We start from the raw sequence: 23,330 nt of genomic DNA, 5'->3' as shown, positions 1-23,330 counted from the left end.
GCACAAATATGACTTTAGATCCTACGTGGCAAAACGCGTGCTCAACACGCAAAACTGGGCGCGTCCAGCTTAAAATCTAAGGGCATAACACATAAATATGACCTTAAACTTTGACAATGCACAAATATGACCATTAACTATTCAAAACTGCACAAATATGACTTTTCACGATTATTTTTTCATTATTTTCGGCTCAAAGATGAAAATGACATCTAATTTCTTTTGTCATTGTGAAAAAAGAGCAATATTGAAGATTTATTAATTATATGGGTCAGCCTCATATGAAAAAACCACGTGGGTATGTATATATATTATAAAGCAGAGGGAGAATTTAAGTTATATAATATATCTAAATATAATTTATTTAAATATTAAATTAAAGATAAAACTATACTAATAATAAAAAAAAATTATAGTTTTAATAAAACGTTATTAAGAATAGTAATAGTATATTAAATTAACGTTATTAAAAATGTTATTAAATTAATATTGTTAAAACGCTATTAAATTAATGCAAGGACGGACCTACGTGGTTGCCATGGGGTTCACCCGAACTCCATCAGTAAAAAATTACGTTATATATATAAGGTAGAAAATCTATATTTATGTACGTATATTAATGTTGAACCACATAAAACAAGGCACTTAGATAGCCTAATGGTGTTATTTGCTCTTCTTGGGCGCTTCCTTCAGCCTACTACGTGGGTTCGATTTTTTAATTAAAAAAACTAGGTGGTGTTCCTATAAAAATAAATAAAATAATAAGAAGAAGAAGAATTATAAACGACGCCGTTTTAACACAAAGTAAAACTTTGACAGTGCACAAATAAGACCTTTAACTATTCAAAACTGCACAAAGATGACCTCCCTCCAAGTCAACCCTTTTAAAAACATGGCACCGTATGATTGAATTACCTTTCCACGTAAGCGCGCGTGAAACTCACGCATGGGGTTGCAAAATCGGAGGTCATATTTGTTCAGATTTTGAATAATTAAAAGTTCTATTTATGCACCATCAAAATTTAAGATCAAAGTTATCAAATAACTTTGATGTCAATTTTAAAGTCATATTTATATATTCTCTCTATAAAAAAAAAAATCAAACCAAATCAATCTATGTACCACTTGGTCTCTACTGTTCTACATGCGTCATACGCTCATTGCATATCCAAAATCACTAATCACTAATACTAAATGCTCGAATAACTAACAAACTCCTTTGCAAGGAAAAGAATAGCCAAACCAACAAGCTAGTGAATCATTCATACTAGTTTAGATCCCAAATAAATTGGCAACTTAACGTTGAGAACCAAATTAGGAACAACCAAAAATGGTTGAATGTTTCCTCATGGCAGTAATGATCTACACTGCCTGTTAAAATGAAGCTGATAAGCTGCACGAAGCAACACACTACTAGCTTAGTGGAATATGCAATCACTTTACACTAATTCGTAAGAGTCGAAGATCAGCAAATAGTATCGCCATTTCAGCAGATAGAAGCCACTCAGAGTTCTGTTTCTGTCCTTAATCCTGGCTTTGCAATTACTTACACTAATTCGTAAAAGTTAAAGATCAGTGAATAGTATCGCCATTTCAGCATATAGTAACCACTCGGAGATCTGTTTTCGTCCCTAATCCTGGCTTGAACATTCATATACAAGGGATATCAGATGATTTTGCTTTGCTAGGTATGCTAAATCCTAAACTTCCTATACTGAATTGCCACCCGTTATTCTTTGTACCCATAAAGAATCTAAACTTTTTGTCATAATTGATGCATGCTTACAACCAACAAGCCACTCATTGTGTCCACAGAGTATACTTGAAGTTGATTTCGTCTTTGCAGCAAAATGTGATTTGTACTAATCTTGTCATCTTGAATTTGATTGTGCTATTTGAAAAGTCAGTTGCAACCATCATAACCGCCTTTTCTGGAGTTGTGCATTATTGGCTCATCTGTGTACCAGGAAAAATTGTGTCATGCATGAGCTTATCGAGTTGGTAACCGATACATGATTAGACAAGATGATGAGCACAAGAACCAATGTAGGTGAATGATTAAATAGGATGTTGACAGAAACAGTCCGATTCTCACATCAAGTTACCAAAACATTATAAAGCGTAAACGATGTGCAGCTTACCTTCATCTTCATCTCCACCTTGAGTAGTAAAGAATGGAGTGAGATAGTTCTTGTCCAATGCTGAGAATGAAGTAGTACTGGAGAGAACAATTAAATGCATTAAAAGACGGGAAATGATGAGGCAGTGATCTACCCACTTAGCTAGTTAGCTGGGATGACTTGGTAACTTGAGGAGAACGTGGGTACTGGACACCGGGTGGAAAACAAAAAAGGACACTAAAACACTAAAACACCAAAACTAAAATCTCCCTACAATTACATTGTGCCACAAGCAAAAGAACATTACCTCTTGTGGAACTCCTTAAGTTTCATCCTGAACCTATTCCCTGATGACGGTTCACCATCATAAGATTCATCACTATAAGGAGCTACATATCCATTGTTCCCCTCAAAGTTCTGAAGTCGGAAAAAAAGCAGGAGAAAGAATTAGTGCACTGAACAACACATTCTAACTTATTACAAAATTTGGAAATAGCTAGGCTAATGCACTTACTTCACCCAAGGAGCCAGATTGACCATCACCCACAACTTCCAAGGCTTCTAGCATGGTTCCTGTTGATCCTCCAATAATCAAAACCTGAAAAGTTGCAGACGGAGTTTGATTAAATTATATCATATATTCTGGAAGAGATCATTTATCCAGTATGGAGGAAGAGTAGGTAGAAAGGAGTAAAGGTAATCAAAATGGAATATTCCAAAGCAACACTATGGTTCGTTGTAGATCTCCTACTTTTAGAAGCAGTAATGTTTCAGCTACGTGCAAACTCAGGAAAAACCATCTATTGACAAACTTACTCTGAAACATTATATGATTGTAGAATGCCACGTGAATTGTCAAACCCACTTTTTGCAATATAATGTTTTGGGGTTTCACTAGCATCTCAGGAGATAATTATATGAAGGCCAGTAGTTCCGGAAAACGTAAAAGTGCATGGCTTCAGCAGAACAGAGACATTAGTCACCATCAGTTTGAGTCTTTCTTCTGAATCTGATCAACGTTTTCTTTTTCGTGATAAAGTTCTCTTTTTTTTCCAACATTGAGTTCTCTAATAAACTGTGTAATGCGATGGTTTTGAGAAGCCTTTCGGTGCATAATGTTAAGACTTCCGTTTACTTTTAGTGTATATGACTTTTGATTTCTTTAGTGTATGCGAATGAGGGTCATAAGAACTGCACAGATATTTATACATCCGTGAAAGATGATAATTTTGGCTACACTAATAAGTCATAATTAGGTCAGGAGAAGTAAAGGCACCAAGAACATTTGAGTTCGGAAAACCTATGGCCTAAATGGTACCTAAAGAAAGTCTGAAAAGGATTGCTCTGAAGAACTATTCAATGTTATATAGAGGAGTGGAAAGATGCCAAACCACTAGAGAAAGAGCACTTGTCCAAATTAATAAGACTAATGGAGATATTCAAAATCGTATAAGTTACAAATTTTGAAGTCGTACGTTGAAACACTATAATAAAAAGTGATAGAGCATTGACATGGAGGCATTAGAGGCTGACATGGAACCAACTTAGGCTAGGCTATGGATCTTGAGGCTATATTTTTGCAAAATAGATTAATCACAGTTTGCAGGAAGAGGAGAAAGAACTCCACATGATATTAATGGCCTAGACAAGAAGTCCTTGTGATGGATGTTGAAAAAAAAGAAACTATCAAATACATAAACATCATGCATGATATGTACGAAGTAGCAAAACAAGCGTAAGTATAGTTGGAGCAAAATACTGAAGTGCCGTCCAGGGATTACATCAGGATTTGCCTCGAGCTCATACTTGTTTTTATCTTCTTACGGATGAGTTAGTTAATAATATAGAAGACGGAGTTTCACAATGTATGTGATTTTGCAAGCAATAGCAATGGCGTAATTGACAAAACTACTGAGAAACCAACAAAAAATTAGAACCAGAGAATATGGAGTAACATTCTAGAGAGGAAGGGGTCATTTGGCAACAGGGAATAAAAATATAGTCCTGGTATAAAGTTCAGGAAAATTTTATATTGGATTTTGTTGGCATTTCATTTCCGGTATAAGCAATACCATAAAATTATATAATGCAATGTCAGTATTATTTCAATTGGATCCAACATGAGATAACTTCAACGAGATTAGGTTTACGAGGATGAAGCACCTAAAAGATCAGAATAACCTTGATTTACAGTGGTAAATGTGTACAACAACAACAAACCCAGTATATTCCCACATAGTGGGGTTTGGGGAGGGTAGAATGTGCGCAGTCCATACCACTACATCCGAAGAAATAGAGAGGTTGTTTCCGATAGACCCCCGGCTCAAGAAAAGGACCGAGACCGTGTTCAAATATCGCAAACATACAACATGATAAAATAACAAAGATACAACAACCTCAAATAAGTACATGAACCAACAAAAAGCACCCCCTCCCCCAACCTTAGCCCTACCAACCAAGCTACACGAAACTCTCCTAACTCCAGCCTATGACTTAACCACATCCCTTAGCCCTCTACCCTAATACTCTTCCTTCAAACCTTCCTATCAAGGGTCATGTCCTCGGTGAGCCGTAATTGCTCCATGTCATGTCTAATTACTTCTGTCCAGTATTTCTTCAGTCTACCCCTACCCCGTTTGAAACCATCCAAGGCCAACCTCTCACACCTACGAACTGGAGCATCCGTGCCCCTTCTCATCACATGCCCAAACCATCTCAACCTCCCTTTCCGAATTTTATCCTCCACCGACGTCACTCCCACCTTGCCCCAAATAGCCTCATTCCTAACCCTATCAGCCCTCATGATACCGCACATCCAATGCAACATCCTCATTTTCGCCACCTTCAACTTCTGGACGTGAGAGTTCTTAACTGGCTAGCACTTCGCGCCATACAACATAGACGGTCGGACTGCAACTCTGTAGAATTATCCTTTAAGCTTGAGAGGCACCTTCTTATCGCAAAGGATTCCCGAGGCGAGCCGCCATTTCAACCAACCTGCCCCAATACGGTGAGAGACATCCTCGTCAATCTCTCCATTCCCCTGAATCATAGACCCAAGGTACTTAAAACTCTCTCTTATACACCACCTGAGACTCCAACTTCACTACCACCTCGTCCTCTTGCCTCGTGTCACTAAACTTACACTCCAAGTACTCCGTCTTTGTCCTACTCAACCTGAAACCTTTAGTTTCCAGGGTTTGTCTCCAAACCTCCAACTTATCATTAACACCTCGACGCGACTCATCAATCAAGACTAAATCATCCGCAAAAAACATACACCATGGCACCTCAGCTTGAATACTTCTTGTCAACACATCCATAACCACGGCAAATAAAAACGGATTAAGAGTCGATCCCTGATGCAATCCAGTCAGGACCAAAAAATGGTCAGAATCCCCTCCCACAGTCCTTACCCGAGTCTTCGTCCCCTCGTACATGTCCCTAATTGAACAAATGTACGCCATAGGGACCCCCCTCACTTCCAAGCATCTCCAAAGAACCTCCCTAGGACTTTGTCATATGCCTTTTCCAAGTCAATAAACACCATGTGAAGATCCCTCTTCCTCTTTCTATACTGCTCAACCAGTCTCCGCACTAGGTGAATTGCCACAGTCGTCGAGCGACCAGGCATAAAACCAAACTGATTCTCCGAAATAGACACTATCCTCCTCAACAAGCTGATAAATACAAATTCATATTTTCATATATAAGCTTACAGATCAGAATTGCCTTCAACCTATCAAAGAAGCAGTTATTTTGATACAAAATAATTTCAAAAGATGGCGAAAATGCCCGAAGAATGGAGGTGGAGTACAATGATCCCATTGTATGAGAACAAGAGTGACATTTAGAATTAACTATAGGGGTATCAAACTATAAGTCACACTATGAAAGTTTGGGAGAGGGTAGTGGAGATGAGGGAGGCGAGAGGCGTGGCTATTACCGTGAACTAGTTCGGTTTCATTCAGGGCCTCTCAACTACAGAAGTCATTCATCGTGTAAGAAGACTAATGGAGCAATTGAGGGAGAAAGACAACTTACCCATGGGATTCATCAACCTAGAAAAGGCTTACGATAATGTCCCAAGGGAAGTTCTATGGAGATGCTTGGAGGTTAAAGAGATACATGCGGCGTACATTAGGGCAATCAAAGGATATGTCCGATGGAGCTAAGACTCGGGTAAGGTCAATCGAAAGAGACTCATAGCACTTCCCAGTTGTGACGGGGTTGCACATAGGATCATATTTTAGCTTGTTTTTGTTTGCCTTAATGATGGATGAATTGACGCGGCATATCCAACGAGAGGTGCCATGGTATATGCTATTTGCGTACGACATAGCTAGACTCAAGGCGGAGTTAATGCTAAGCTGAAGGTTTGAAGACAAACCCTAGAGTACAAAAAGGGTTCAAGTTAAGCATAAACAAGACAAAATACTTGGGAGTGCAAATTCAGTAATGTAACACAGAGGCTAGCGTGAATGTGAGGCTTGATATACAGTCCATCCAAGAGAGCGAGTATCAAGTATCTAGGCTCTATTATCCAAAAAGAATGAGGAGATTGATGAAGATGTTACACGTTGTATTGGTGAAAGATGGATAAAATGGAAGCTCGCATTTGGAGTCATGTGCTATGGAAGGTACCACTTAAACTTAAAGAAAAGTTCCACAGAGTAGTGGTTAGACTAAGTATGTTTTATGGAACGACATTCAGAAAATAGAAGTTGCAGAAATAAGAATATTACGAAAATATATGGGCATATTAGAAGGGATAGAATTAGAGATGAAGATATCTGGGATAGGATAGGAATGGTTTCGGCGGAGAACAAGATACGGGAAGCGAGGTTACAATGGGTTAGGCATGTGCAAAGGAGATGCACGGATGCCTCGGTGCGGAGGTGAGGTGGAGGTAGGCCAAAAGAGTATTGCAGAGAGGTGACGAGACAGGACATGGCATAATTTCAACTTACCGAGGAGATGACCATAAATAGGAGATTATGGAGGAATACAGATTAGCGCAGAAAATTAACCGGTAGTAGCGCATTATCTTGTTTATCTTTCCATACTAGTAGTCAAAGCATTATTCCTGTAGTTTCTTGTCGCACAGTTACTATTATTTTGTTTCTGTGATTGGCCCCCTATCATTATTCCTTTTTTTTGAACTATTTGGCAAGTTTTAAAGCTGAGGGACTTTTGAAACCACCTCTTTAGAGGTAAGGTTGTATACACTCACTCTACTCTCCCAAGATTCTACTTGAGGATTTCACTGGGTCTGTTGTTGTTGTTGTTGTACTATTCAAAATGATTTGTCACGCTTTCTGTAGTATTTTGCCATGACTTTTTCACTTTTGTCAATTCTTTTGTCATGTTGCTTAAGTTTTTTCCTTGAGGCAAGGGTCTATCAGAAACAACCTCTATACCTCCAAGGTAGAGATAAGATCTGCATACACTCTACCTTCCCCAGACTTGATATTGGTTAAGTTGTTATAATACAAAAAGCACTACAACCAAAATATGAAAACATAAATAATTAATACAAATTAAAAAAGGAAGCTCGGTGCACTAAAGCTCCCACTATGCATGGGGACCATAGAAAGTCCGGACCACAAGGGTCTATTGTACGCAGTCTAATCCTACAATTCTAATATTTAATAGAAATTAAGATGGATAGACAGAAGACATTAGAAATAATCATATTCGACAAAAGATACAAGTAGCACATTATAGGAGATAACGAGAGAAGACTGCATGATGGTCAAATCATGTCCTACGTACTTCAAATTGCATAGATCAGTGTTGTAACACCATGATGATTGAAGGTATTACATCAAGTTGAGGTAGACCTAAAATTCCTTGGACCAAAGTTGTCTCAAAAGACCTATCATATCTTGAAATCAATGCGGATTTATCATAGCGTGTACAATGGAAGCAAAGATCCATGTAAGCAATACCAACTAGTTGGAATTAATATATATTGGTTGTTGGTAATTACGTTAAGTCCAATGTCTGCTAATACACCTTAAATTTGGTTAAATTTTATATTTCAACGTAGGGACAAGTGTGATAATTGAAAATTAGAGGATATCTACTCTTAGTGAACCACTAGTTACTTTATAATAAAATTTACTGAGCAACTAGAGAACCAGTAGTTACTTTAAAATACAATTTACTGAGCAATGAAATAACGGACAAAAGAAAAAAAAAATTAGTCATGTCTCCTATATTTCTTTTTTTTTCTAAAGAACCAAGTCACGTCTCGCACCCTACTAGTTTAAGGTTGAGCCATCACAATTGTTATTGTAGTATTGGTAGTAAATTTTTTTGGGAGAACTTCATGTGAAAGCAACAAGATATTCAGATAAAACGATTTTTCTTATTTTCATTTATTGTCCAAATAAGATACAAAGGTAATTACTATTTGAACATTAAGAACTTTCCAAATAATAATCCTTTTTTAAAAATATCTTAACATGGTTGCAGCATCCAAAGTCAAGAAAATCAATGCTAAAAGTATTGAAATAAGCTTATTTTCACTTTGAATAAAGATAATAATTTTATATGGTAAGAGTAGGAGGGTTTGTAGGTCGTGGATTAGAGTAGAAGGTTGGTAGTTGAGTGTTCTCTCGCCTTTTTTTTTTTTTTTTGACAATGGTAACAGAGAGTGTTCTCTCGCTTTCCTGCAGTGTAGCCTAGGTGGTATAAGTTTTGGGTTCTTTGATTATTGTTACCCCATTTATTTCTTGTGCTTCGGCTATCACACAAGTTTGTTGTTGTTACTGCTCTTTTTCTTCCATATACTATGTACTGCTTTCCATATTGGTAACCAATAAAAAACTAGAACCAGAGACAATGGAGCAACATTCTAGAGAAGGGGCATTTGGTAACCGGGAATAAGAAAATAGTCCTACATAAAGTTCGGCAAAATTTTAAATTGGATTTTGTTGGCATTTCATTTCCGGTATAAGCAATACCGATATAATTATATAATGCAACACCAGTATTATTTCAACTGAATCCAACACGGGGTAACTTCTACGAGATCAGATTTACGAGGATGAAACACCTAAAAGGTTAAAACAACCTTGATTTCGTCTTTCTACCTTTTTTACTTAAAAACAATGGTAAATATGTGAATTTTTTTTTTTTTTTGACAGTGTTAAATTTATTATATTGGTTGGTAAATATGTGAACTACTATATTGGTAACCAACAAAAAAATAGAACCAGAGGATATGGAGCAACACTCTAATGAAGGAGGAGGCATTTGGTAACTGGGAGTAAGAAACTAGTCCTGGTATAAAAGTTCAGTAAAATTTTATATTGAATTTAGTTGGCATTTCATTTCCGGTATAAGCAATACCAACATAATTATATAATGCAATTTCGGTATTATTTCAACTGGATCCAATTTCTATGCTGTTAGCTTTACGAGGATGAAACACCTAAAAGATCAAAATAATCTTGATTTCGTCTTTTATCTTTAATTTACTTAAAAAACAATGGTAAAATAACCTTGATTTCGTCTGTCTTTCTATCTTTTATTTACTTAAAAACAACGGAAGAGGGTCTAATTTACCCTTCAAGTATGAGAACTGGTACAAATATACCCTCCTTCCACCTTTGGGCTCTAAAATGCCCTTCCATCCACCTTTGGGGCCTATTTTGCTCTTTCCCTTAACAAACCATTTAAGAAAAATAATTAGAATATTCATTCAACATATGAAACCTTCTTCTTATTGGTTGAAATTATTATTAATACCAATTAATCAACAAACCCAACCAATCCACCCAAACCCAACCCGACCCAAATGCAGTCGAATTAAGGTTAGCCATTATTGACTAACTTGAATTAACAGAGCCTAATGGAAGCAAAATATCCATATGGGTGATATTGACTAGTTCGAACTAAGGTTAGCCATTATTGACTAAATTGAATTTTGCTTAGTCATTGCATGTCAGGTGACACTTGACAGGAGTCTTTAAAGTTGGTTGAAGATACTGATAGTGGGATGTGTGTGAAATGGAGCAAAGAAAAAGAAGTGTCACCTAGAAAAAATCTAGCTTGGCTTTAAGACTGAACTTCTGTTGCTCTTGTGAATGACACTTGTTCTTCAAAAGCCCTTTTGTGCTAGATCACCAGATGCACTCCCCCCCACCCCCACCCCACCCCCCACTCCACCAAACCGAAAGGTTGACATAGTTCATTCACTGCAGTAGCTGCCTATCAAGGAATTTACTAACACAGCTTTGAATTTGGTATGACTCTAGTGGACATCAGCGCAAAGTTCTTAATCTATTTGGAGCAATCACACGGAGGAGGATACTCTAGGTGAAAACCTCTTCTTCATTCTGGTTAATTTCTTGTACATCCAACAAAAATTTACACCCAAACTTAATTTACTAGGGCATAAAAGTTGAACTTCATAAAATCTTGAACTATGTACATAACAACTCCAAATAGCTAAACCAGGATAGAGCCAACTCAGTACAGGTTTTAATAAGAATTTATCGTACCCCATGATAATAACTCCAAATAGCTAAACCAGGATAGAGCCAACTCAGTACAGGTTTTATAAACTAAATGTCTTCTAAAGATGAATGCATAAGTCGCATGTATATGCAAAAGAAGAATGTTGCAAGCCAGCTTAAAGACTCAAGACCAGTCAGCCTTGTAGGAACTTTTTACAAGATTTTGGCAAAGCTGCTGGTGGGAAGAATAAAAGGGTAATATCATAGTTGGTGGCAAACAGTTAGCATTTACCAAGGGGAGACAGATCTGTGATTTAGTCCTAATCGCATACGAATGTGTAATCTTGTAGATAAGCTAGATTATTCTGCAAACTAAACATAAGAGAAAAAATATAATCATGTCCATTGGGATATTAACTGAATGGACTACATGGACTACATGGAGCAATCAGAGTAGGAGCTGCATTTCAGCAGTGAAGTTTCTCAGTTTTGGACTTTGGTGAATGGTGAACCAGTAGGCTTCTTTTCTTTATTTAGGTTATGGAAGGCCTAAGCACAATGTCAAAGGTGGCTATCCAAGAAGCTGGAGAACGGGCTTCTCAGCTTGGGTAAGAAGGCAAGAGGACTTGTACATGTCTCACATTTTATAATTTATTTGCAGATGACACTCTAGTCTTGGGTGAGGTAGACGAACAGCACATAATTTTTTGTTTTAATTCTGCTGTTTGAAGGGTTAACTAAGCTGCAATAAATTTACCAAAAGGCATCTATTCCCAGACAATGAAGTAGATAACAATGCAGGGAACTCACAGATGTTAGGCTGCAAGAAATTAAAACCTTGGTGTGCCACAGGGCAATAATTTCAAAGCTGAAAGTATTTGAGGAAGTCTTGGAAAAATGTGAAAGGAAATTGGCGAATTGGAAATGAAAATACTTGTGGAGACAGATTGCTGTTCATATAATTCTGTGCTGGATGTGCTTCCAACTTACACCATGTCCATGTTCCCAATGCTCAAAACATTACAGAAAAAAACTGACAAACTGGGGGGAAATTTTTATAGCAAGGCATCAGGGAGAAGAAAACACATAATTTGCTGAACTGGAATACTGTGACCAGGGCAACCAGAAAAGTAAGAAGACTGGGAATAAAGCATCAAGGAGTACACAATCAAATTCTACTGTTTAAATGGCTATGGAGATCTACCAAAAGGAGTTCTCTGGAGAGAAGTAGTAAAAGCAAAATATGAAATCAATGGATTACTAAATAAACATGTCTTGCAGATTAGACAATTATGGGAGCAGTTAACAGGTAATGAAGAGTTCAAAGTAGGAGATGACAAGAAAATACATTTTTGGCTTGAGGCATGGGATAGGTCATTATCCCCTGAGGGCACAGTCCCCTGAAATTTTCAGACTGGTGGCAAACCCAACAGCTGTAATTGCAGAATATGGCTCACATAAAGGCAGGACTGACACCCTAATCAGGAGGCACCACAATGATTGTAAACAAGAGAGCATCTGCCAACTACTCCGGCGCGTCAGCAACACCTCAAATAACACAAGCATTCCAAACTATTTGATATGCAAAGCAGAAATAGCCATTTCACAGTTCAGCATACAGGTTTCTGTCCAGCAACACAAATGCTGGTTGACCATGGACACTTGTTTGGAAAAACAGAGAACTTTACGAGGGGAATGTTTCACATAGCAGATAGCACATGAAGCATGTCCAACACAAATACAAAGAAGAGGAATTGTTACATGTAACAGACGTGTGCTTTTTGAGTTAGGATATGAGTACACGAATTATGCATTCATCCACCACAGACTGACAAGAAATTATGGCACCTGATGCTGAACCAACTAGAACTTCGTTGGTGCATGCCAAAAAGTACCAAAGAGCAGTGTTGGTTTTCAGGACAGCATACGAAGCAGAATAGAGATATGGAACACCGAATAACATCCCCGCAGCCATTTGGTGCATGATATGGAAAGAGAGGAACCAGAAGAATTTTAGAGGAAGAACCAATGTATGCATCCTCAGATGTATATTTTTGCTAGCATTATGCAATTGGGAGATAGATGTACATGATACAGGTTTAATGGTAGAAACTCTCATTTCATTACGCGCAGTAAAAGGACTGAGGTTTGGTTATTTAGTGATGCATAGGCCTAGCAATCACTTGATGCTAGAAAAATATTTTTTTACCCTATTTCACTTTTTAAAAGGAAAAAAGACGCACAATAGAAGTTTTTGACCAGCAACTCTAATGCTTGAAATTAGCAAAGGAGGAAAATTTTGCAGTTGCATATCTGACTTCAATGTTCGCATCTATGTACTCATCCTAACAACAGTTTCTCACCCACAGTAGAATCAGCTTATTTCGATTAGTTACTCTTTGCCACTTGATCTCAGGATAACTTTTTCATGCATATTAGGCCATCAATAAGAAATTAAATCAAAACTCGAGTTAGTTTCCTACCGTTAATACAACAATGGCAGTGGTAGCAGTGAATATTGTCTGACCGTGTCCTTCAGGAAGATCATGGACTGACTGCAAAGCAAGGGCAAAAGCCATAGCGCCTCGAAGTCCTTGATATCCACATTAATAGAGAGATCAAATAAAATCGAAAAGCCACAACAAAGACAAAAATAATTTCTTCTACTTACCACTGTACCAGAGTGCTTTTTGATGTTTTGCTGGTATCTTCTGGTGTGGAGGTCGTACAAGATTCACCAAATATGCACAACCAAACACATTGGCAGCCCTTAATGAAAGAGAGGAAAAATATTAGAAATTATACATTTACAACCTTGAGATCATTCCATCCATAATTTAATGTTGAGTACAGGAAAATGTAGAGCAACAAAGGCACTAGGACAATGAGTTTGGGATAAAACCACCCAACCATTTGTAATCCTAGAGAACAAGAAAAAAGAGTAATAAAACATACCTCGCAATCACAATGAACAGCTGGGGCGAACAAGAAGTTAAAGGAAAAAAGTTTGATTCGCAATAACATCAAGGAATGAGTTTCAATATATAAAGAAAACATGATAAGGATACAATTGAGAAGAAGATAAATCCAACATGGGACCAGCTATGTTTTTCCATCGCGATATCAATGCCCATATATATAAATCTGCACGTTAAACAAAACCAAGCACTTAGTAAAGTTATTTAACAAAAATGGGAAGTACAAAATATCACAATTCCTCAAAAACTCAGATGCTCAACTTACACAAAAGTTTCAGCCAATGATGATATCAAATGAAAAAATGCCGACACAAATCGCTGTGAACTTTCTGATAAATTTGAGTACGTATACCGCTTCATAACCTACAAAACAAGTCAAGAAGCACTAACCACATATGGTAGGAACAGAAGAAAAAAAAAAAAGAAGAAGAGAAAATGTAGATGAAACTTACGACTCCAGTGAACAATATAGACACTATGCCAGAGAGACCAAGTCCTTCTGCTAGCATATATCTGGAAGATGATGGTTCATGATAAAACACATGTTAGGCACAAAATCAAGATAGAATGTAAAAAGGTGAGAGAATCTGATGTAGACTTACGAGAAATATGGGAATAGGACAAACAAACAGCTCTCCAAGTTCTGAAGACTGCCAACAGCATTAGCAGAAAATCCATCAATATAAGTCACTAGTAGATCGAGCAGAAAACTACAGAATACTTGACTTACTTGTCAATATCCAAGCCAGCATATTTGAAAAGGTGTGTGAAGTCAAGGCACCACAACATTTTATGAGCTAGAAAGCATCAAATGCACATTTCATAATTTGAAGAGTAAAGGAAATGGACAACACACAAAAAAAGAAAGAAAAGACCAAATAGGTAAGGCTGAGAGATTCTGAAGATGAATAACCTTCATTCCTGTTCGACTGTGCAGGATATAAATGTAACTAAATACTCCCTCCGATTCAAAAAGAATGACTTATTTTGACTTGGCACGGAATTTAAGAAAATAAAGAAGACTTTTGAATTTTGTGGTCTTAAACTAAAGTTATGTCAAATGTACCAAAATGTCCCTTAATCTTGTGGCTTAAACATGTCACATGAAAAGCTGGAATTAAAGTGTTGCCAAAAAAAGAAGGGTCATTCTTTTTGAACGGAGGAAGTATAATAGAACCTTCAAGCTTATTAATCATAGTGCCTCGAGAAGTTGGGGATTATTGAGGCACCATCTTTAGAAGACCTACAAATTTTGGTTAGAAATCATTAAGGAGGTAAAACTTCATGGTTCATTTTTTCTGTGCATACAAACTGTGTGAAAGAAGCACCGTGGGAAGAAAATAAAACGTGACGGATATGAAAGCGGAAACAAATCCAACTCCAACACCTGTAGAATCAGAGCAGTAAGTTGTTAGCTGATTTGGAAAAAAAAAGCCAAACTATTGAGAAACAATCGCGCTCTTATAGAACAAATGCATATGGATACTGACTCCAGCAGCTTCCTTTTAAAAAAAAAAACGTAGATAAATTTCTTGGCTCCAGCAGTTGCAACTGAAATATATTCAGATTGCTTGAAAAGAGAGCAACGCTCTCGGGATTTTCCAGAAAATGACATAATTTGAATAGTTTAAAAAGGGGGTTTTCCCTTAAAACGACACCTGCTTGACCTTCTCTTTCTTATACCAACATTAGCTTTCTCAGAGTGAAGAAAGATGAGAACAAAAAACTAAACAGTCCAAAATACTAACCAGCTGAAAGGGAGCCCATAAAAGTTTCAACAAATCGGACGGTTATCATGAAGTAATTCTGACCAGTTGACATGTGGCTTCTGACCAATGACATTGTCCTATAAAACAATTCAGTGCTTGATTGTCAATCCATATGGATATATTTGTATGTGCAGGTGCTCTTGCATATGATATCAATACCCGTGCAACAGTTAAGCACACATATACTAACCTGTACAAGGAAATTGCCATCTTCCAAGTGTGCAGCATACAAGGAAAAACAAAGATATAAATACACAAAAAACATATACATAGTTTTTTTTTTTTTTGATAAAGAATACACATACACAACATAAATTCCCAATATACAGGAAAACAAGTAATCTACGTAGTGATACACCAACCTTTCATATAAAAGAATGGGTAGGACTTACTGCATCATTTAAAACAGATTCCCCAAAGACTAAAGCATATAGGTTCACGTCTGTGCCAAGCTCCTACAATCATGTCAAAGAAAAGAACTCGTTCAATGGAAGGACAGCAAAGCTTAGCCAATGATGAAACAGTAGACCGACCTATATCAATTTGAAACTTTTGAAAAGCCACATAAGTTGGCAAAGGAATTGATTGTCAGAAAATAAATAAAGATACTCAACAGATCTGATATTCGACCTCCAATGACAGACCATGGCGATAGACCCAGGACAAAACCAAATATCTTCTCCCTCATCCCCTTCTCCAATGTTAACACTTTTAAATCTTTTCTTTTGAAACTGCAGGTTTTCAAAGTCATGTCATGTCAATAAGAGTTTTCTTCTGCAACTGTGGCTCTCCTTTTCAATTTGCATATCTCCCTCAATGAGGTAGGATCTATTAGATTTATCGGACTATATACCCCTCGTTTATTTACCTGAGATGAGCTTAGATGAAGCGACATGGTAACTAAGGACTCTTATAGTCGATCTAACATGTTTGGGAGAGGGCCGCTGGTTGCATCAGGGAGTCGGCTAGAGAGGTGTTGGGGGTTTCGAGGGGCTGGTCTGGCCGGTATCGGAGGGATTGATGGTGGAATGAAGAGGTTAAGAAAAAGGTGGAGACGAAGAAGGCGGCTTACACTAAGTTGGTGGAGAGTAAGGATGAAAAAGAGAAGCGGGTGAGCAAGGAAGAGTACAAGGTAGCTAAAAAGGGGGCTAAGTTATCTGTTACGGAGGCTAAGACAGTAGTTTTTGAAAGTTTGTATAAGGGGTTAGAGGAGAGAGGAGAGGAGAAGAGGTTGTTTAGGCTTGCCAAGGTTAGGGAGCGGAAGGGTTGGGATCTGGATTAGGTGAGGTGCATTAAGGGGGAGGATGGCAGAGTTTTGGTGGATGACGCCCTCATTAAGGATATATGGCAGTCTTATTTCCATAGGCTCTTGAATGATGAGGGGACAGAAGTGTTGTGTTAGGAGAGTTGGAGAACTCCGGGGAGTGTAGCGATTTTGGCTTTTGTCAGCGTTTTAGGGTAGAGGAGGTCAGTGAGGCTATTCGCAAGATGCGAAGGGTAGGGCAACGGGGCCCGACGAGATTCCGGTGGATTTTTGAAAGTTCTATGGCGGGTCAGGGTTGCGGTGGCTAACCAACTTGTTTAACAATATTTTCAAGTCAGCAAAGATGCCCGAGGCGTGGAGATGGAGCACGATGATTCCTTTATATAAGAACAAGGGTGACGTTCAGAGTTGCAACAACTACCGGGGTATTAAGTTATTGAGTCACACGATGAAGATTTGGGAGAGGGTGGTGGAGCGAAAGTTCAGGAAGATTGTGTCTATTTCGGAGAACCAATTTGGTTTTATGCCTGGTCACTCCACGACTGAGGCAATTCACCTTGTGCGGAGACTGGTGGAGCAGTATAGAGAGAGGAAGAAAGATCTTTACATGGTGCTTATAGACCTAGAAAAGGCGTATGACAAGGTCCCTAGGGAGGTTCTTTGGAGTTGCTTGGAGGCCAGGGGGGTTCCGGTGGCATATATCAGAGCGATTAAGGACATGTATGAGGGAGCGAAGACTCGGGTAAGGAGGGTAAGGACAGTGGGAGGAGATTCTGAGCATTTCCCAGTCTTGACAGGGTTGCACCACGGATCAACTCTTAGTTCGTTTTTATTCGCTTTGGTGATGGATGTGCTAACGTGGAATATACAAGGCGAGGTGCCTTAGTGTATGCTTTTCGCGGATGATATAGTTCTGATTGATGAATCGGGACAAGAGGTTAATGATAAGCTAGAGATTTGGAGAGAGACCCTGGAGTCTAAAGGTTTTTGGTTGAGTAGGACCAAGACGGAGTACTTGGAGTGCAAGTTCAGTGACTCGAGGCAAGAGGAGGAGGTGGTAGTAAAGTTGGATTCTCAGGTGGTTTGCAAGAGGGATAGTTTTAAGTATCTCGGGTCTACGATTCAAGGGAATGGAGAGATAGACGAGGATGTATCTCACCGCATGGGGCTAGGTTGGATGAAATCTCGCTTCGAGAATTTTATGCGATAAGAAGGTGCCCCTCAAACTGAAAGGCAAATTCTATAGAGTTGTAATCCGGTCTGCTATGTTGTATGGAGCAGAGTGTTGGCCGGTTAAGAGTTATCATCCAAAAATTGAAGGTGGCGGAAATGAGAATGTTACGCTGAATGTGTGGATTCACTAAGGCTGATAGGGTTAGGAATGAAATTATTCGAGAGAAGGTGGGAGTGGTGTCTGTGGAGGATAAAATTCGGGAAGTGAGGTTGAGATGGTTTGGTCATGTGATGAGGAGGGGCACGGATACCCCAGTTCATAGGTGTGAAAGGTTGGCCTTGGAAGGTTTCAAGAGGGGTAGGGATAGACCGAAAAAATACTGGAGAGAAGTGATTAAACGTGACATGGAGCAGTTACAGCTGACTGAGGGTCATGTGACCCTGGATAGAAAGTTATGGAGGAAAAGCATTAGAGTAGAGGGCTAAGGGTGTGGAGTAGTAGTAGTCAGTAAGTAGGTGGACTTGCTGTCGTTTGTTGGCAAATTTATGTATTTATCTATTTATTTATGGCTTTAGTTATTGATTTACGTATGTATTTCTTTTTTTCTTTTCTCTAATTGCGAGTGTCGTACCTATTTTATTTGTATCATGTTCTACGATTTTGATGATTCTGTTTAATGTCTTTTGTCTTGAGCCGGGGGTCTATCGGAAACAGCCTCTCTACCTCCCTAGAGGTAGTGGTATGGACTGGGTACGTTCTACCCTCCCCAGACCCCACTATGTGGGAATATACTGGGTTTGTTGTTGTTGTTGTTGTTGTTGCTGTTGTATATATACCTGGTTTATAAAAAACACAACTTATATCTGTGCCATAGCATCATCTGAAATACCCAAAGAGCAGTCATGTAGAGGTACAAAGCTCAACTCTATTCTATTAACCAACATAATTTCCAAGCATTCTATCAAACACAAGATATTTTTCTGTCAATGCTATTGGAAATACTACCTAAACCCACTAGATTGGCTTCATTCAAATAATTCAACCAACAAACAGAAAGATGCTGGAAGAGAACATTATAACAATGATACAACTATTTCCTTTTCAAGGTAGTGATGGTCTGATGAAACCTGATCTAAATTGCAAGTAGTCTACCGAGCTAAACCCTTATCAAACTCAAGGGTAGAACATGTATGAAAAAGTTCTCCGCATATATGAAATTATACTTCTCTATTCTCTATTTAGCTACTTAAACAGGCCACTAGTGTTGCTTTCATGTGGGGTTTAGACAGGTTGATCACTGATGTTCACTGTTTGGTAGTAGTGAATGGACTGTGATAGATCTGTCACAAGAGGTAGGAAACACAATAACAAGGTTACATAGAGGAAAATAAGGGTGATCATCCCCACGCATCTATTTTGGTGGTTCTACATGGAGAGAATATATAAACTATTGTTGCAGAAAAAAAATGCAACTTTGCTAGATTCAGCAGTCAGTGCATTACAATTCCAAACCTTTTTTGGAAGAGTATTACAACTTTCGGAAAAGACACCATGATTGTTGTGAATTCTGGATAGATTAACTACTTTATAGACTGATTTGGGTCCTTTGAGCATTTCCTATAGAGATTTGTAATTTGGACGGCTAAGCCCTCCCCCAAACTTCCTTTGGCCCAAAAGAAGTAGCCCTCTAGAATTTTCTGCCTGATTCCATTTCTATTTACACCACTATCAGTAACAAGGTGACTAATTCAGAGATACAGTTATGATCCTTGGATGTTTGGTGAAGACGGTAGATTTCTACAAATCAAGGTAAAAAATTTCTCCAAAATCTCAGAATCCCTCAACTCACAACACTCATCAACTTTAGGAATCACTAAACGGGGGTATTTTCTGACAAGCTATCTTACTTACCTTTCTCATTCATCTCCTCTCTTCTCACTGTTTCGCCAGATAGCGTTATTTAGAAACCGACAAACCCGTCGTTTTCACCTTTACACCGACAGATATTGGGTCCATCCCTTACCCTTCTCCATCTATTACCAAACTTACACCTACCATACACCCTGAGTTATACTACAGATTTTGTCTTTGTCCAAGCCCTTCTCTATAAGTCTCAATCTTCTTCTTTTGGGCTAGCATATGTGCACCTCGACTAATATCACAGGGTACATGCTATCTCCCACCAACATAGGTATTGGATAACTCTTTCTACCAAGAGTTAGAAAGAAATCACCTAGTGTTTTTGCCTCCATTAGGATTTGAACTTGATACATCATGGTTCTCAACCCACTTCATTGACCACTATGGCACACCAATGGGTGCCTCTAGGTCTCTATCTTTCTCTAAAGAAACATGACTTAAGCCTCATTTGTTTGCACTTAATGAAGATCTTAGAGACTGTTTGGATGGGCTTATAGTTTTTGGATTATTTTTGTCTTTTTGGCTTAAAAACAAGTGCTTAAAAGCAAGTAATTTTACCCAAACGCTACAAAAGTGCTTAAAAGCACTTAAAATAAGCCAATCCAAACAGGCTCTTAGTCATTCAAATTTTAATCATTAAATTTATTTGTTTTTAAGATCTAAAACTTAATAATTCAAATAATAACCATTGCGTCTTTTTTTTTTATATTACAATCACTTAATGGGTCTGAATAGATCTGAATGATTAGGATCTGTAACAAAGTCTTAATATCATTCAGATGTCTAGGATTTCACAACGGTGGGGGTTCATCAGTTCCATCAATTCTCTTCTACCTCCATTGCACATCATAATCAACTAGTGCCGCAGCCACCCACCATTCATGTTCCTGGGATTATGTACGCAGAATTTAAGGGCTAACATGATCAACGACATTATCGTGCAAACAGTGAAGATGTCAGCATAAAACTCGCCTTTTTTCATAATGGAAGGATTCTGTTTACGGATTTTACTGTGTTAACATATGTGGTAAATTGTACCGAACCAAACAAACATAAAAATAAATAAAAAAGAGAAGATAGTCAAAGTGACTAGCTCATTACAGGAAGCAAAGCAGTTGATTAAATCTACGAAGGACACCAATAAAGAAAGAGTAACCTGAAAAATGGACAGAACAGTGACAGGATCAGTTGCTGATATAAGAGCTCCAAACATCAGACACTCTACAAATGGAAGTCTGTACATGAGATATGTAACTCCACCAAGGTAACTGCAAAAATTTGCATTCACAATATATCAATTATATGAAGAGTGAAAAATGATAGTACTAAGAAATCATAGAAGCAAGCAATACTCACACCAGAACGCCAGTAACAACAGAAGCAATGAAAGTTCCTAAAAGGGCAATAGTGATAATTGCTCCAAAATTTGAAAAGAATGGTTTCTGCTTAGAGCATCAGTAAAGCCATGGTGTTAGCAACGCAAAAACAAAGTAGATTGCATATGAACAAGTACCAAGAGAAGAAAACTTACAGGTGATAGACTAAATCCCGACTGAGTAAGCAAAGAAGGTCAAGGAAAAGAACTTTTGCTCATAAATTCCCAAAGAAGCTGAATATTTAACTACAGTACATGGAACAAAAACAATAGAAAATTTTCTGCAAGAAAGAATTTAAATGTGGATATAATATGATCGGTGGCAATAAAAAGAGGAAGAAAAACTCTTCATGGAAGTTAAACCATGCCCTGCCAAGTAAGGAGCGGAAAAAGAAAAGAGTCAAAAGTCCAGCAACACAAAACCCTAGAAATAAATAAAATCTTCAAGACCTAAACGGTGATGAAAATTCAAAAAACTACCTAATGCTTGTTTCAGTATTTGAAACATTGGCCAATCCACCTACAAGCAAACCTGCCGCAAAGAAAATCCAAGAAACATAGGTTTCAGTATGTCACAAGCTAAAGAGCACCTTAGTTGGTCAAGTCAATGAAAAATGACGAACAAACTTGAAAAAACAGTACTCAAATTGCATTTTACCACTCATTAGATTAGTGAACTATTACCAACATCAACCAAAAGAAAAAATGGCACACTCTCAAATTAGTTGGGTTTCAGCTACTTGAGCATTCTGTTCATTCTAATACTCAATTTAAGGTTTCTCTAAAGCTCGAGAACAAACTAAGCATACAATGACTAAACTCCCAACTAGTTTAGTTGCTTCCAACAATGATATTTTGCTTCCACTGTACTCTGAAACGGTCCATTCTAGTAGTTGTGGTATTACTCTTGCTTTTTGTTCTTCGATTTCGGTTACTATCTGTTGTTTCGTGAAGTTTGATTACAATAGTATCTTGTTGTAGTATTGTTCTGCTTTCATTTCTGGTACTTCTTGTATAGATTGTTTTTTATCTTGAAGCCAAGGGTCTATTAGAAACAGTTGCTCTACCTCTACCTCTGAGGTAGAGGTTAGGTCTGTGTACATCCTACGCTCCCCAGGCCCCACTTTTGGGGATTACATTAGGTATGCTGTTGTTGTTTGTAGTATTCTGAAATGATTACCCACAACAACAAAGGCAAACTCGTGCAACGATGTTCCCAGTACCTTAATTTGAAAATGCCATGGCAAACTATCACAATGCCAAAAAGGGGATGAATTGGACAATATCCAGAAGAAAAAGGGAAATGCTACTGATATTTGGCATTGTCAGAGTCAGGTTATATTGACCCAGAACAGAAAAAGGGGGAAATTGAACCTTACTATGGAAAATTCTACTTAAATTGGCATTTTCAGATACAAACTATAGAAACCTACTAAATGAAAATAGTATATGAAAATTAAGAATAATACCAATCAAAAGAGAGGCGCTGGCTTCAGGAATATAATAGAAACGACGACGACGAAGAACATGACCAATAACAAAGGAGAGTACAAGCATCATGATCTGAAGAAGTATCCCATATCCAGCGGCTTGTTGCTCTTTTCCTGGACTCGCCTTCGCCCCGGCCGGAGAAATCTGAATATGATCCTCCATGCCCAATCGATTCTTCCAACTAAACACACTCACTATACTTTCGACAAATTGCGATCAACGGTGAAACCTAGGTAATTTACCAACCACGAGGCGTGCGTTTACTCTTCTTCAGGTTTTGCTTGTTTAGAAAAAAAGACTTTTCTGCGGTTTGTGAAACAGATGGTTAGAGTAAGTTTCTAAAAAGAGCACTTTCACTGTAGTAGCTTGTTATAATCTAGAGAAAACGACCTTTATCACTATAGGTCAAGTCGTTTGGGAAGACTTATTAGAAGAAATAATTTATGTATTAAATATGGTATTAATTAGTATTATATTTGATAGGATTTTGGATCAATGAATTATTAATTATAGGTATATTATTAATACATTACATATGGTGGTACTAGTAATAGGGGTCATTTGGTGTGATGTATAAGGAATAAGTAATTCGGGATAAAATAATCTTTCATTTTATTCCTTGTTTGGTTGGAGGGATTGATCAATCCTGAGATAACTTATCCCACCATTTATACCATAGTGATGAGATAACTTATTCCATATGTATAATGGGATAAGTTATCCGAGTACTCCCGGGATAACTAATCCTAGAATTAATTATCTCGAGATAAC

General features: G+C 37.9%; 1 protein-coding gene across 2 annotated transcripts; it reads right to left on the bottom strand.

Moving 5' to 3' along the window:
• Nucleotides 1-1,465: 1,465 nt before the first annotated feature.
• Nucleotides 1,466-22,916, bottom strand: LOC107856697 (sodium/hydrogen exchanger 6). Of its 2 annotated transcripts, XM_016701674.2 has the most exons (22): nucleotides 22,538-22,912; nucleotides 21,549-21,600; nucleotides 21,378-21,437; nucleotides 21,225-21,249; nucleotides 21,050-21,135; nucleotides 20,850-20,961; nucleotides 15,728-15,790; nucleotides 15,526-15,545; nucleotides 15,315-15,412; nucleotides 14,925-14,953; nucleotides 14,297-14,328; nucleotides 14,169-14,216; nucleotides 14,019-14,079; nucleotides 13,832-13,929; nucleotides 13,657-13,732; nucleotides 13,544-13,563; nucleotides 13,260-13,357; nucleotides 13,072-13,181; nucleotides 2,635-2,718; nucleotides 2,428-2,537; nucleotides 2,142-2,218; nucleotides 1,466-1,956 (listed from the first exon to the last, which is right to left on the bottom strand). In XM_016701674.2, the coding sequence occupies exons 1-22, from the start codon at nucleotides 22,719-22,721 to the stop codon at nucleotides 1,904-1,906; spliced, it is 1,596 nt and encodes a 531-aa protein (XP_016557160.1). In that variant the 5' UTR covers nucleotides 22,722-22,912; the 3' UTR covers nucleotides 1,466-1,903. The 2 variants fall into 2 exon arrangements, with proteins under 2 accessions (XP_016557160.1, XP_016557161.1); XM_016701675.2 differs by lacking the exon at nucleotides 2,142-2,218 and having other exon boundaries at nucleotides 22,538-22,916.
• Nucleotides 22,917-23,330: the final 414 nt, after the last annotated feature.

The sequence above is a fragment of the Capsicum annuum genome, chromosome 12, assembly GCF_002878395.1.
Source record: "Capsicum annuum cultivar UCD-10X-F1 chromosome 12, UCD10Xv1.1, whole genome shotgun sequence".
In the NCBI taxonomy this organism is placed as follows: domain Eukaryota; kingdom Viridiplantae; phylum Streptophyta; class Magnoliopsida; order Solanales; family Solanaceae; genus Capsicum; species Capsicum annuum.
Note: the sequence above shows the minus strand (reverse complement) of the source record. Positions and strands in the feature narration are given on the sequence as shown.